Below are 16589 nucleotides of genomic sequence, written 5' to 3' on the forward strand. Positions count from 1 at the left end.
TATAAGGTATTCTTTGTGGCATTTCTTTGGGGTGAGATCAGACCACTGTGTATGTGCACGTGCCCGCACGTGTGTGTGTGTATACACACACGTATATAATACACACACATGTGCACGCATGCACACACACATGCATACACACACGTACTCCTTTCTCTCAAATATGTATTATATATATTCTTCTGCTGGATTTCCTGTATTTGTGTATTCCTATACTTAGCACAGTATTAGAATCCAATGGAACTTTAATTTTGCCCTGCTGTGCCATCCACGTAGCAAAGGGCAATGTGGAGTCGCTGACTTGCAGAATTTTGGAAGGTTAGTTTAACATCACATTTGAATTGCTTAATTTAATTTTCTCTTTGAATCAGTTGCTAAGCAACTGGGAAGACGGGACAAAATCAGCAAGGCTAATTTGGTTCTGTTACTAGTTTGTTAGCATCTCTTATATTTACATAGCTGGTTGGTTGTAAATATGCTTCACCCAATGCAGCGCTTTGTTTTGTCCAAGGAAAGTAGTCGGTATGGAAGTTACGGCACGGCTTTGGTTGGATTGTTAGTACTTAAATTGACACTCTCATCCTAGATGAAGGTGAAGTCACCTGAAGTTTTGAGCCTGTGTTGTAGCCCATTTATTTAAGTGGGGCGTTGGACTTGGCTGTCCCATGAACACTTGTCGAATGGTACTTTCCATTGCATGTTAATCCCTTGGCATTATGATTCCAGCCTGGTTGTTCCTAGAACCAACTTAAATTCTTTTGTTTGCAATTCATACCATTTAGCTATTATCATATGAAGTGTGTTGGAGGAAAGAATGCAGACCATTTTACTCTTATTATTGATGAAGTTTGAAATTGTTCACCTTATTTGGCCCATAAAGTGAGTTCTGTGTCAAATATTAATATTGAAGACATTCATGTTTTGAATGTCCTTTCAGTCACATGATTATCAAGGAAGTCACCTTTGTCCAGCCCACCTCTGTCCACCACCAAAGCTAGGACCTTTAAAGCTGACCAATAGTCTCATGGTTGTGTGTTCTTGTTCATGGGTAAATAGTGGGGGGGGGGGGTTCACATAGGTGAAACTGGTAGGGATAGTGTCTTAATGATGTCATTAAGTTGCCACTAATACAGTAAATGACAGTGACCTGTGGCTTTCATAAGAGTTGGGGATAGCAGCTCTGTCTTTTAATAGGTTACCTGAGGTGTCCTTTGTTTTCTATCTAGATGGCATCTTTCATATGCCCTAATGATTACTTTGAGTAATGGGTTAAGAATTATGTTCTTGATAAGGGCGGATATCTATGATTTTATATTTACTTTGTAACTGCTTGTGATTAAGTAGAAATATTTAGTGAAGAAGAAGATTATGGAAAGGGGGAAAGTACTTTTTAGTTTTACAATTAAATGATCTTTTATTTTTTATTTTTTGTTTCCTGAACAGTGTCAAGTGATTGTGCAGTACTTTGTAAAAATTCACTGATCCTAACTAGAAGAAACAGTGATTGGAATTAGAGCAAAGCCATTGTGTCTACCTACCTGATAGCAAATGAATTTTTGTTGCTTTGAGAGAGATATTTGGTGTAAACTATAATTAGGTATTTTCCTATTTGAGGTCCTTTAAGAGAATCTGTTTCAGTGAACAGATGAGAATAAGTGTGTGGTTATTAGATTGAATATCCTTGAGAAGTTTGTTCTGAAATATTTCAGGGTATACTTTTTCCAAACCAAGGTTTTCATTCCAGAGTTACTAATTTTACTCTATAAATACTTAACCTCTTGAAAACCTAAATATGTCAAAATGTAAACTTCTCAGGGAACAGTGTCAATTTTTGTGTTAGTTTTTTAGAGCAACTATTTCTAAACTTTTTTGATGGCATGTCCCTATCAAAAATTTGACAAGTACACCCCTAAACTATGTCTATGTATATGTTTGAAAGTTCTGTATATCGTTACTATACTAATATATTGTATACATTATAAAAACAAGCAGGAAAGTGAACATTGATGAAAATATTAAGATTAAACAGTGTAGTATCCTGTCTATCAGGATTATCCTATTATGATTATCCTGCTGGGAGGCCTAGAGGTACTGTAGGGTTAGGCTCATCATTAGAGACAATGCTTTAAATGGTTTTATTAGGTTTATTATCTAGGCGATTTCAAATTTCCTTTTTTTTGATCATCATTATTTTCCCCGTCTAGTGGCTCACAAAGGGAATGCAACAAGAGTTGATTGTGCCTTTTTCTTACTTGCTCAGTTTGCATTACCATTATCTTTGCTGGTTGGACTTCTTTGCAGAAATACTTTGAAGCCGGTAGTCTGTTGTGAGGGCCGGTTCCACCTACTCTCTGAGACAGTATACGAAGTTGTATGAGCCCGGGCACACCCACATGGAAGCACATCATGACACACTAACACTGAGGGGAAAGGGCTTGTGCTGTTTGTCTCCAAGCCCCAGATATTTTATTTCTGCCCCCGAGAATCATCTGTATGTGGTGCTCAAGAGACCACTGCCCTAAGAGATCCCTACCCAAGAGGTCCCTATAAAAAAGCTTCTCTAGGGTTTATTTATTTCTAAGTAGGTTCCATGCTCAGTGTGGAGCCCAACATAGGGCATGGACTCACAACTCTGAATTCATGAGTTGGAGGCTTAACCCACTGAGCTACCTAGTTGCCCCTTCTGTAGTTTTTTCTTTTCTTTTTTTTAAATGTAGTTGGATTGAAGAGAGTTGTATTTGCATACGAAAATGCTTGTGTTGTTGCATATGACTAGGGTGTCTGTTCTCCTGTCTGTCCATCACAAAGGAAAGGAGATAACTATGGGGTAGCTTTAAGAACCCCAGACTCTGAGTCCTAGCTCTGCCACTAACTGGCTGGGAGACAGTAGCTAATGAATTGACTTTCTTTTTGAAAGCCTCAGTTTCCTCACATTCCTCACAATGTGAGGTCACATTGTGGTGGCATAGATTAAAGGTCAGAGGAGAGGCTCCTAAAAGGGCCTTGTAACTATATTTAAGAGTAAATGTTTTTTCATAGGTTGGATGCATATACTTCCTCAAAAACATTCTTATTTGTTTCACTTCTAGATTGCCTCTTTAAGCTATGTCCCATGAATCGCTACTCTGCCCAGAAGCAGTTCTGGAAAGCTGCCAAGCCAGGGGCCAACAGCACAACAGATGCCGTATTGCTCAACAAATTACACGTACGTATTGCAAGGGACCTGTCTGTGACAAGGGTCTTAGGAACGGCCACTTGGATTGTGTCTGAGTGAGGTGGATTAGTTTTGCAACCCTCCAGCTCTGGGCACAGGCTTTCCTGTGTTCTTTGATAAAGGGCTAAAAGGGAGCCGACTCTAAGGAGAGATGGGTCATAGTCCCCCTGGGATCCCTTGAGAGTCACTGTTTTCTTAGGCATTCCGTTTCGGGGATAACTCTAGTGACAGTACTGGTTAGGAGCACAAGCTCTGGAAGCAGACTCACTCAGTGCTGATCTTGGGAAGGTTAATCAGCTCTTTGGGGCCTTCGTTACCTGCTTATAAAAGGGGAATAGGAATAATATCCACATCAAGAGATTGTTGTGAGAATTATATGAAATGACACATGAAAGGCACATGAACAGTGCCTGCAACATACAATAAGTGCTTAATAAATTTTATCACTGTTTTATCTTGACTGCTAGTTGCCATATAAGCTTATTCTGCTGATGTGCTCTGTGACCATGAGCAAGTTTTTGAGCCTCTCTGAGTGTATTTCTCTGTCTGTAAAGTAGTGACATCGTTTTCTAGTGTCTAGTATCTAGATGACCTAATTCTTCTGTGAGGCTAATTTGTGTGGAACTACTTGGAGATGTTTAGAAGAAGGACATGACATATACCCAATGTAGTAGTATTAAAATTGCAACCCATTCACTGTCCCCCTTTCTTGCTTTATTTTTCTCAGTGTCATTTATCATAATCTTTCTAATGTATTTGATCAGCTGGCTATCCCCCACTCATGTAAACAAACTACTTGCAGGCACAGGTTTGTGTCAGGTTTGTATACTGCTGTGTCTCTCATGCCTACAAGACACAGTAGGCACTCAGATACTTGCTACCAGATTGAAAAACAAAGGTCTCTCTTGAGACTTAGCGAAAATAGTTAAAGACACACTGTATCTGTGAGCCCCATGGAGCTTACCCCGTCATCTGTCACGCTGGCTCCCCTTGACTAATACATGGCAAAGTCATGACCAGCTGCATTTGGTAAAGGAAGGCTCACACGGAGGGCCCTCTTGATCCTGCACACCATGTTGGACGGGGGTTAGGTGCTCTAGGTCTGATGAAAAGACCTGGTTCCAAACCTCAGTGAGCTTGTGCAGGATGAGAACGCACTGGCAGTCACCACCATTGCACTTACAATGAAATCTAGATGTTGTCCTTGCTGGATCACCTGCTTTCACCTCTGAATCTTCTGAACTGCACTCACTCTGCTCCAGTAGCTTTATTTCATTTCATTTTTTTGAGCACCATAGTTTCTTAGCAATTTTGCTGCCTTTGTGCTTTCAGTTTGTCAATTTAGAACATTCTTCTCCTGACTCTTCCTAAGTGAAGACTTTTGCCTCCTTCATATCTCTGTTGAAGTGTTATCTCAGCAAGGTCTCTCCGCATCTCCTTATCTCAGTAATGCCCTGCTGGCTTTCCTGCACTGCAACAGTTGCTGTTTTTCTCAACACTGATGATAGTCTTCAATTACATTTAGTACTTCCCTTAATCATCCTCTTTCATTCATTAGAATGGCAGCCCCAACAAGATGAAAAGGAATGGCTGGCTTGTTCACCACTGTGTCCCCAGTGCCGGTGATAGTATCTGGCACATAGTAGATGCTCAAGAAATATTTGTTGAATGAAGGAGCACTGTGGTAGGTAATCAGGATAAAACTGTGACAGTGTCTGAACCCTCTGGGAGCTCAAGAGTTAATAAGGAATAAAGAGGTGGTGACAGGTCAGTATGGCAAGTACTATTACAGGTGAACTTAAAAGCACCTGGGAGGTTGTGGGAACACCTAGAAGGAGCACCCAAATCCATCTCTGTGAATAAGTATGAGTGATGTGGTAGTCAGGGAGGGCTTCCTGGAGGAAAAAGAAGTGCTAAGCCTCAATCTGAGGCATCTGTGGGAGTCAGAGGTTAGGAGAAGAAGAGAGAACAGAAACAAATAGATTGCTTTGAATACTTCAGGAATTGCGTCATTGTTTTCATGATTTTAGGTCAGACATTCTCAACCTCAATAGACTCCCTCTTAGTAGAAAATACTGTGTAACTCTATAAACAGGAAATAACATTCATACATAATACAACCTCTGAAGACACCACATTTTTAAAAAATGAATTATAAAGAAGAAATAAGAGGAAAGTAATAAATCTTATAATCGTGTGCTTTAGTTAATGCTTGGGCAGGATTACTCAAGGGGATTTAAGGAAGTAAATGCTCACTCCTATTTGTATAAACTCTGAATGAGGCAGCCAAAGACTATGACTCAGGTAGGTTTGTAGTACTGCCACTAAAAAGTATGTTTTTTTGTAAGTAATTTTCCAAAACGGTCAGCAGATCTTGGTAGTGTTACAAAGAATGCAAAGTACATTCCTCCCTTTATTAAACAGCACTTGCATTTTGGGTAAATGTGTTAGTGGTAATTAAACCCTATCAAACTATGCTTTGTGTTGATACGTAAAGTGGAGTTAGGAGCTAGACCCAGAAATTGCAGACAGCCTTTTAACCCATGTAAATGTCAATCAGACATACAACTATACAGGAAGAATGATGCTTTGTCCTTAGATGGGATTGTACCACGCATCTCAGGGCATCCAGCATCCCTGGCTTCTGTGCACTGAATATCAGTAGCAACCCCCACCTCCCCCAACCATTGTGATGACCCAGGATCCTCCTGACATTTGTGCTGGGACTGTGGCAATCTAGTTGAATGGTTTGGGCAAGACTGTTTAATTTTGCACATCTCTCTCACTAGCTGTTGAGTGCTTATGCCTGTGGGGTTATCTTGGAAGAAGTACATCTTTCGTAGTTTGGACTTTTTCTTTTTCTTTTTTTTTTTAAAAGATTTTAATTTTGATTTGACAGAGATCACAAGCAGGGAGAGAGGCAGGCAGAGAGAGAAAGGGGGGAAGCAGGCTCCCTGCTGAGCAGAGAGCCCAGTGCTGGGCTCGATCCCAGGACCCCGGGATCATGACCCGGGACGAAGGCAGAGGCCCAACCAGCTGAGCCACCCCGGTGCCCCTGGACTTTTCTTTTTCTGATAGGAAAATCATTCTGTTCTGTCAGATCTTATTAGTACCTCTCAAAAGCCTTCCTTTTCCTTACAGCAGAAGTTGGACATTCAGATTCCTGTTGACCATGCAGGAAGCCAACTGGAATAAAAGGAACTTGGTGGGCCTGGTTGCTAAGTGAAGGCTGCATGTGTGTGGGTCCGGAGCGGGGCCATTCCGTGCCCCTGCCGTTGGTGGGTGGGGACATGGCCCACAGCTGCTGCCACCTCTTATACTTTTTCAAGAGGAGCTAGAAATTCATGCTTTAGATCTACTATCTCAATTTTTCAAAAGATGTTGGCACCTAATTCAATTAAAGTTTAAAACATCCATTCAGTACAATAATGTCTCAAGCTGGATGGGGTTCTTTAGCCACCCGTTTGCAACCTGTAATGAACTGTCATTTTTTCCTTTCAGTGAAAGTTCCTTTCAGAGCTCCTTCTCATGAATGAACTGTGAAAAAAACTGCACAGTTGAAAAAAAAATGCAGTCTTGAAGGTGATCAAGAACTCTGAACACATTTGAAAAGAAAGAAAGAAAGCAAAAGAAAGAAAATGAAATAGCTCTTTCATGCTGTTGGTTCTTTAAAACATTTTTTTTTTAAGTATTTTATTTATTTATTTGACAGACAGAGATCACAAGTAGGCAGAGAGGCAGGCAGAGAGAGAGGAGGAAGCAGGCTTCCCGCCGAGCAGAGAGCCGGATGCGGGGCTCGATCCCAGGACCCTGAGATCATGACCTGAGCCAAAGGCAGAGGCTTTACCCACTGAGCCACCCAGGCGCCCCCTTTAAAACATTTTTTAAAAAGGAAACTAGTACTTTCCCCCGATTTAGGGTTGCTGGTGTGACTTGGATGTTGACTTCGTGCATTTCCTGCTTTGCTGCTTATTTGGACCTTTTTTCCCCTCTAGTGTCTGGAAGTTGTGTACGTGTTTTAGTGCAGTCATTCAAATGTTGTATTTTGGGCAGCTGCTTACTTTTCGGGGTTGATGGCAAGTCTCCAGTGGGTTTTCATTTTTATTTTTGTCAACTACTGTGCAGCACCCCAGTCAAAGGTCAGATTATTTTAAATTAATGCCATTTAAGGAATTAGTTGTCTAGACCACTTGACTTCCTTTTCACTAGGATAAGCAACATATAAACAGCGTTCTGAGGGAGAATGACATCTAGTGGCTGGTTACCGTGTGTTCATTCCCTCTGTAGGACTAATTGGATTGTGACTCTTCTAGTCATGATTTCTCAAAAGTCTTTTGGCAAAATGAGCTTCTCCCACTCACAAATCAAATAATGTGTTCAAAGGCTTTGACTACTGTTTGCTGACAGCATTTTGACCTGCACTGTTTTGGTTCTGAGAAACTGTCAATTACATTAATTTGTCATAGTCTTGACAAACTAGGAAAAGCCAGAGGAGTGATGAGTCTCTTGTCTCCCGAAGCCCGGGTCCTATATTGCTTGTTTTCAGAAGCCTTAATTCCATATCGTATTACACATTGTAGAGCTTGTTGACCTTAAATAACCTTTCCCCATGTTCCAGTGACCTTTCTATAGTAACTGAATAATGGTTTCTCTGTTTTTCTGACATGAGCTAACAGGTGGCTATGATAAGATTAACCTTCATGTTGCTTAGGGAGCATGGTAGTATCCAGGATGAACCATGGTGATAGAGACCATAGCATTAAGTGTGATTTTTTCCCTTGGAAATTCAACCCAGTGTGTAAGGGAGAAGAGCAACAGGTGTTTAAATTACTAGGTTTTAAATTTTTTTTTTTTTAAAGATTTTATTTATTTGACAGATAGAAATCATAAGTAGAGAGAGAGGCAGGCAGAGAGAGAGAGAGAGAGGAGGAAGCAGGCTCCCTGCCAAGCAGAGAGCCCGACGCGGGGCTCGATCCCAGGACCCTGGGATCATGACCTGAGCGAAAGGCAGAGACTTTAACCCACTGAGCCACCCAGGCGCCCCTAGGTTTTAAATTTTGAAAACATAACACACTTAAGATGAATTTTAAAAATCCAGGCTGTCTGTCACAGAGGTATGATGAGGTTTTTGTAGAAATAATACACATGAGTATTACAAGAAAAGAAATGAAAAATAATTAAGAAAAGGAAAAAAAACACAATCCCTTAATCTTACTCCTCAAATATAGTCTTGGTTTATATTTGACATCCCCCCCCACCATGTATTCCTCTTTTTCTACATTTTGAAGTATCAATACTGCTGTCTTCTCTTTCTTTAACTCACTTTTTTTCACTTAATATGAGAATAAGAATCTTTTATTTTCCTGTTCAGTGGCCACATGGCCACTTCCTCTGTTGTATGTCAACACTGTGATTTTACATAGTCAGTCCTTGTGAGGTGGGCGGTATTCACAATCCTGGCAGTTTTTACAGTACTGAAACTAGCTGTTACGGACCTCTTTGTATGCAAGATTATCTTTTCAGGAGAAATTTCTGTAAATAAAATTGCCAAATCGAAGTGGCGCCCATTGAAAATCCTTGAGAACCATGGCCAGAGAATCCTTCAGAAAGATTGGTCAGTTCACCGTTTCACAGCATGGGCCATTCCTTAGAATGTACTTGAGGGGTTTAACAGACCAAGTTGTGTTCTGTTCAAGGGCAAAACAACCTCAGTCGGTGGGCCCAGGCGTAGTTATTACCTGACTCCCTTTTTATTGATCTGTGCCTCACCTATTGAACACAAAAATCATGAAGAATGGTTTTGTCTAAGGCTGGAATTTTGCTTTGTGGAGGAAGTTATCTAAGGAGCAATGGGTGAACTCAGGTGAACACATTTGGCATTTATGTATTTAGTAAAAAGTAAAAGGAATTGGAGAGTTTTCTCCTTAAGCAAAGTACGCTTATGCTTATAGGAAAAGTGAAGTCTTCAAATGTTCCATAAGGTTGATGCACTGAATGTTCTTATATATAGTTATAGAGGCTTGGTTATCATTAAACCTTTCAACAGTATTTCAGATGAGACAGTCAGCATTTTAAGAGAGGTTGTTAGGTATTTGTTCTCTAATATTTTCTAATTTTACCTCTTATATCTTTTGAAACAAATACTCTTTAATATGTAGAGCTGGTGATATTTAATTTTTAATATGGACTATGTGCCTTCTTGATGACTGACTTGATGTTTCTTTTTAGACATGCCAGCGAACACTGAGTTGCCACTTTTGTACTTCATCTAAGTGTAGGTAGGAACTCAATATTTAAGATGAGTGCTTCTTAAACTGCGGCCCTGGAAGTTGGGAGTAAGATGAATGCCCATGAGGGTTTTTTCTCTTAAACTGTAACCTTTCTATCATTTATTATTTATTTTTAAAGATTTATTTATTTTAAAGAGAGGCAAAGGAAGAGGAACAGAGAGAAGCTCAAGCAGACTCCTGGCTGAGCACAGACCCTGATGCCGGGCTCAGTCTCACAACCCTGAGATTGTAACCTGAGCTGAAATCAAGAGCCAGTGGCTTAACTGACAGCCAGCCAGGTGCCTTTATATCATTTAAGTCCAAGAAACACTGCCTTGTGAATTACTAAAGATGAGTCCTTTCAGTAGGAGGTTTTGAGTAGAGGGAAAACCATATTTGTTGGAAAACCTTGTGTCTTATTTTATTGAATGTATGATTTTTCCCACTTGGACACTTGTTTCTTTCTTGAATGTTCTGCCCATATTAACAGAGACAGCTACTTAGCAGAAAGAACAAATTCCTCTCTAAGAAGTCTAAACCTTCCTTCCAAGTGCATTCAGTCCAGCGTTGTGTTTGGGAGATTACCTGTAGAACGTGTGGGGTATTCCAGAGATCTCTGGAGGGGTGCAGCCCAGGCATGAAACTAGGGAGAACAGAAGGTGGGAGGAAATGTAGGGAGGGTGTGGATAGAGGGGAAGGGAGAGCTAAGCTTGGTGCTGAGGGTAGTTCAGATGCCTAGGATGGTCATGTTGTCCGTCCTGGATTCTTTCTGGATGTGTCTTGAACCCAGTAGATTTTTATCCTTGGGTAACTGAGAGAAGCAGATGGGTACCTAATTCCAGGAGAAAGAGGTTGGGACGTCTCTGAATAGACCATTGTTTTACAGGACTGAGACAGATGGGAGAAACTTAACAGTGATCGGCACTAACATAGGCAGGTCATTCCGTCCTGTAATGTGGTTTCTTTTTGGTTTTGGATTGCTTTCTGCAGCTTATTTTTGTCAGAAGATGTACCTTCCTAAAAATACCTACACTGAAGGTAGAGATGGAGCAGATGCTGAATTTGAAGGAAATGGAAATACTCTTTTCCCACCCAGACACCCAGTGCACCAGGGGATGTTCTCATCATTAGAACATTAGAACATTTCTTAACTTTAGTGATGTAGTATAATCATGTTATACTGTTATACAGAATTATTGAATGCCTATTATTTATCAGGCATACATTTTCTCTGATCTCCCTTGCATTGTCCCCATTTTGTGAACAAGAATGCTGAGTGGGGCTTGGGAAGATTAAGTAGGTTGGCCAAGATGGTAAAGCTGGTATGTGGTGAAACCAGGCCCAAGGCCAGAAGGTCCTATAAGAATGCAGACCGTTCTTGGGAAAGAGACCCGTTTTCCTATTGGCATCTGGGGACATCTGGCCTCAAGGAGAGGGAAACTCTGGGAAGAGAACAATGGGAACTATTCTGAAATGCACAGCTGGTCACCAGGGTTTTATTATCCATCAGATTAGATACTGATTTCTTCCTGCTAATTTATTTCTGTTTGACCCTGTCTAGGTTTGGGGGATAGAGCTTGGAACAACAGTGTCTTTATTGCATAGGATAAAGCTAGTTCCCCTTCAGCTTTGTTGTAATATGATAACAGTACTTTCTGAGGTGTACAAGTAAATGAATAAAAATGCCTGTTCCGGTTGATGGCCCTGGCAGACTCTTCTGGAAACCTGTCTTCAGCTTTCCCAGGTTCCCGAGCATGCCAAATTTGGACTAGTAATGACTGCTGGCCCCTTTTGTACCTATAGATTTGCAGTTAACCCAAATGTGGGTTTGAGGATTATCTCTGCTACTTAATAGATGTGATTTTTAAAAAATATCCAGCATCATTATATTTTATTTATTTTTAAATTGAAGCGTAGTTGGCACAAAATGTTAAATTAGTTTCAGGTGTAAAAATAGTGGCTGGGCACGTTCATAGGTTATCCTATGCTCGCCGGAAGTGTAGCTACCATCTGTCACCATGTAACACTATCACAGCAACATTGACTCTATTCCCTATGCGGTGCCTTTCATCCCCATGGCTTATTTATTCCATAACTGGAAGCCTGCACCTCCCACTCCTCTTCACCTTTGCCCCCTCCCTTCTAGCACCTACCAGTTTGTTGTCATTATATATTGGTCTTTCTACTTTTTTGTTTGTCCATTTCTTTTTTTAAATGTGGTGCTTGAACTCATGGTCCTGAGATTGTGACCTGAGCTGAGATCAAGAGGTGGATGCTTAGCTGAAGGAGCCACCCAGACGCCCCTTGCTGGTTGATTTGTTTTGTTTTTTAGGTTCCACATGTAAGTGAAATCACCAGGTAGTTGTCTTTGTCTGACTTCCTTCACTTAGCGTAATACCCTCAGGTTCATCCATGTTGTCACAAATGGCAAGATTTCATTCTTTTTAATGGCTGAGTAATACTTGTGTGTGTGTGTGTGTGTGTGTGTGTGTGTGTGTGTGCGCGCGCGCGTATGTGTACATAGCACAGCACAGATGTGGGTTTTTTTGTGGTTTTTTTTTAAGATTTTATCTATTTATTTGAGAGAGAGAGAGCATAAGCAGGGGGCAAAGCAGGCAGAGGGCAAAGGAGAAGTAGGCTCCCTGTTGAGCAAGGAGCCCCATGCAGGACTCGATCCCAGGACCCTGAGATCATGACCTGAGCTAAAGTAAGACCTTCACCAACTGAGCCACCCAAGTACCCCCAAAATTAGACATTATTAAGCAAATCTTAAATATACACAGAAGTAGATATTATTAACAAATACCTTGTATACCCACTATCCAACTAATTACAGTTTCGAATAAACCGTTTAATCTCTGTGTCTATGTTTTTTCTTTTTAAAATGGCAATAACAATCCCTCCCCCGAGGAGCTGCTATAAAAATTAAATAAATTACAATAATGTCTAATAATAATAAACAGCATTCCATAAAAACTGCAGTGACCAGGCGCTATGGTACATGAGAGTATAGGTACTATTTTTATCCTCATTTTACAAAAGTAGAAACTAAGGCTCATGAATTTCCCAGAACAGAGAACCAAAAATCACCCAAAATCAGCATTTAAATTCAGTTTTATTTTATTCCAAAACCTTAAAAGAGGACTTTTACAAATCATAAAAGGGTTATGCAAATTTTCTCCCACCCCTACCCTATTTTCCTCAAAAATACATAAGCTTTTGACGTAATCTTAACCTAAGCAGATGTCCACGAATGCCTGGAAGGAAAAAAAAACAAACATTTAAAAAAAGCCAAGAAGGCCAAGAAGGGCAGAGTGGGATGGCTTCCTGAACCCCTTGCTCATTTTGCTTACGTATTTGCTTGCAATTTCTGTGTTTCTCGTATGAACTGGTGACATGGGTTTTGCATCACTGTGGAGAAACACAAGCCATTGTTTTCTCTTTGTGACCAGTCTTCCTTCTCCATGTACAGCATGCTGCAGACTTGGAAAAGAAGCAGAATGAGACAGAAAACAGGAAATTGCTGGGGACCGTAATCCAGTACGGCAACGTGATCCAGGTAGGTCATGGCCATTCTTCTCTTCTGGAGCTGGAGTGTTACAAAGAACAAAACTGAAAAATAAACACCTAAGATTGGGTTTGGACAGCTTTCTAACAGGGCTCCCATGGAGACAGCCGGTCTGGTGCAAAAGGTCTAGCATTTCTTCTTATATGGGTTAGATTCTTGGGCTTTTGAGTTGACCTCTCTCAGTGCAAGAAGCCACTACTCTGCCCTGTGGTTGGTAATTTAAGTTCTGTGCAAATATTTGAAGTGGGAAGTTCCCTATCTGGAAATGAGCCTGATGACTGCACTTTTGCCTCAATTGCCTTCCTTGAAAGTCCTCTCTATTGGGTAAAAATCGGCTTCCCTGTAACTTTAATCTGTTGGTTCAAGAGCTGGTCATGGGGCAATCACTGCGATTCAGTACCTTCAGGTAGAATATTTGATCACAGGTTTCACTTGTTTATCCCTTGTGCCTTTAAAGTTGGCATGGGGTTAAATCACACTTCAGGAAATAGCTATTGTGGGGTTTGCTAAGAAAATCTATCTGGGTCTATCCTCGCAGAACATAGTGTGAGAGGAGGTTCAGTGCCAAACCTAGCCTTTTCCTTTTTTTCTTTTTTAACATTTTATTTATGTATTTATTTTAGAGAGAGAGCTGGTGCCTGCATGAGTGGGGGTGGGCGGAGGGAGGAGCAGAGGAGAAAGGACAGGGAGGGGATAGAATCTCAAGCAGACTCCCGACTGAGTTCGGAACACCATCAGAGGCTCCATCTAGAGACCCTTATACTGACCTGAGCCAAAACCCAAGTCCAAGGCTTTACTGGCTGAGCCATCCAGGAACCCCTGTAGCCTTTTTCTACTTACCTAGTTGCCGGATCATTTTGATAGAGACACAAAGGGTAATAGTTACCAACTTTTGGAGACCTGACCCACCTGGTTATCCTGCTCCATTATTTACTTTTCGGAAATATAGCACTTACCATTTAAACTTGACTGGTTACAAAGGAATTCTTTCCCATTGTTATTTGTGTTAGATAGCAGTGATAATCTAGAGCATAGGAAAAGTAGAATTGCCACATTGGTAATAGCAACCTTTTATATTTAAATGGGTTATTATTATTTGGCCTTTTGCAATAGTAAAGTAGCTTTAAAATCTGTGTGACGATAGGTCCTGCCAGTCCCACTCCACCATCCTTTCAAGTTCTTTCCAACTGAGAAAGGACACAAGGGGCCAGGTGGGTCCAGAGGTCAGTATCTGCTTTATTCCTGGGCCAGACAAGTGCCTTCAAATTCTGGACTCCCTCCTGTGGTTAGATCAGAAAATATGGCTTGAACTGAAGATGGAAGGTAGGCACAGGAGCTAAGAATATAAACTCTCCCATGTATTCCAATTCAGATTTTGTGACTTAATAACTATGAGATTTGGGGCAAGAAATGTTCCCATGCCTCCATTGGCTCACTAGCAAAGTGGGAATAATAATGGAACTAGTTTTCTAGAATGATTGTGAGGTACCTGTCCCTGAGTAAGCTCTGAGTACATTTTAGCTGATGTTACTTATTATTACTTCTTTGAAGCCTGGATCTTGGGATCCATCTCCATCTCTATGTAATGTCAGTTTATAAACCAACTGAGTTCAGCACCTGGACAGGTATGTGGAGGATTAAGGGCCACTCACCAGGGTAATGATGAGACTTAAGAGGGCATTGCCTTCCCCTTGTGTATAATGGCCAAAGCATGCCAGGGACTCACAAATCAGACTCATGACCCATAACCCTAACAGCATTGATAGAATGCTGTTGAATTGATAGAAGAATGTGAACCTCCTAGGAATGTTCTAGAAAGTGTACCTATTAACGTGTGAAAAAGGGATATTGGCAGTTGGCAATGCAGTTCCATACTGATCTTAATATTTCTCCAGGATTTGGGCAATCTTTCATCTATCCTTCCATCTTCTCTTATAGTCTGTTAATTTGGGAGGCATTAATCAGCGCTTCCTGGTATAGACCTACTATGAGACAAGTTGTTTCCCATTTAGATCTTTGGTTTTCCGAAGAATCAAGAATTAAGTGCTTAGCAGTTGGAGGTGGAAATTTATAGCAGCCATGTTATTCCACATGAAATGACTACCCCCTTATAGGGTCATCTCTTCAACTATTTCTTGTGCTGAAAAGTGTCTTTCCTCAGCTCCGTGTTAGGGTCAGTGGTATTCAGATCGCAGTTCCTCAGCTTCTTTACGTGGGATTAGGCTCCTACCTGTTAAAAGATGGTAAGCTCTTCCTTGCTGATGGTGCACTTGACCTGAACAACTTCCGTCTTGTCCATGGCCATGTTGGGGGTGGGGAATAAAATATTTCTTCTTCCCTCTACTTCTTCCTTTCCTCTTCCTTAATTTCCACTTATTCCCTGCCTCAGACACGTTGATGACTTTCTAACTTTATAGTTAGCTCGGGGGTGGAAGGAATGTTTGAAACATGCTTTGTGACTGAGATTCAGAGACCTGCTGACACTCACCTTGTTCCCTCTGTGGGTTTTCAGCTCCTGCATTTGAAAAGTAATAAATACCTAACTGTGAATAAGAGGCTTCCGGCTCTGCTGGAGAAGAACGCCATGAGAGTGACTTTGGACGAGGCGGGAAACGAAGGGTCCTGGTTTTATATTCAGCCGTTTTACAAACTGCGATCCATCGGAGACAGCGTAAGTGCAAATTCCCAGCCTGGGGAGTGCCCCATGCCAAGTCTCCAGCCCTAACTGTATATAAAAGTCAATGGGGAGAATTTTATAGTTGGAACCAGAGGCTCATCCTGGATGAAGAGGAGGGAGTCACTATGGAAACCAATGTTTGGGAAACAGGGAAATTTGGAGAGAAGTGTGACCTAAATACAGTAGCCGTGTTTTTCCTACTGAGTTTCTGAAAAAATTGGATGAATAGCCCATTACCTCAGTAACTTCACCATGAAAACAGCTATCCTATATAAATGTCCTGGGCAGTGTCCATGTCATTCTAGATCACTAGTGGAATGGAAACGCCTCTCTATTATGGAAGTGCAGTTAGTAAAGAAGGAGAAGAGAAGATAACTAGATACAGTAGGGAGGGAGAATCGATTTTAGGATGATGCTTCACTTTTTCCTTTATTGGTAGGCTGGCAGATTCTCCATCCTCAGCTGGCTCCTTTGTTTGGGGTCCCTAGGCTATAAAGCCACCAAAATACTTGTCCGTGTGACTCAGAGCATTCTGGTAGTTGTTAGCTGCATTAGTACGTCATTATGTGGGCATCTACTTGACAACAAGTGTGTTTAAATGCTATTAAGCTGTTTTTCTGACCTTGTTAAGATTTGACAATAGTAGCCTCTTAGTAACACAAAATGTGTTCCTTAAACAGTTTGAAATCTGGTCAAAATGCTCAGCTAGCTTTAATCTCAAACTGAGTTTTGCCATTTTTCATATTGCTATTTAAGTTTGCAAGCTTTGGGCAGTGTAGTGTTCGTTTATATGCTGGGGTATGTATTACATTATAGGCTATATCCCAGAAGCAGGTAGAAACAGACCATACCTTCCCAGCT

At 41.0% G+C, this 16589-nt stretch overlaps 1 protein-coding gene across 6 annotated transcripts in view; it reads left to right on the plus strand.

Moving 5' to 3' along the window:
- ITPR1 (inositol 1,4,5-trisphosphate receptor type 1) overlaps positions 1 to 16589 on the plus strand; it is a 329559-nt gene that overhangs the window by 117957 nt on the left and 195013 nt on the right. For all 6 annotated transcript variants that reach the window (XM_045991794.1, XM_045991795.1, XM_045991797.1 and 3 more), the window contains exons 5-7: positions 3090 to 3205; positions 12956 to 13042; positions 15564 to 15722. In XM_045991794.1, the coding sequence (XP_045847750.1) occupies positions 3090 to 3205; positions 12956 to 13042; positions 15564 to 15722 (362 nt within the window). The remainder of the gene's footprint in view (positions 1 to 3089; positions 3206 to 12955; positions 13043 to 15563; positions 15723 to 16589) is intronic.

The sequence above is a fragment of the Meles meles genome, chromosome 20 (genome assembly GCF_922984935.1).
Source record: "Meles meles chromosome 20, mMelMel3.1 paternal haplotype, whole genome shotgun sequence".
Classification (NCBI taxonomy): domain Eukaryota; kingdom Metazoa; phylum Chordata; class Mammalia; order Carnivora; family Mustelidae; genus Meles; species Meles meles.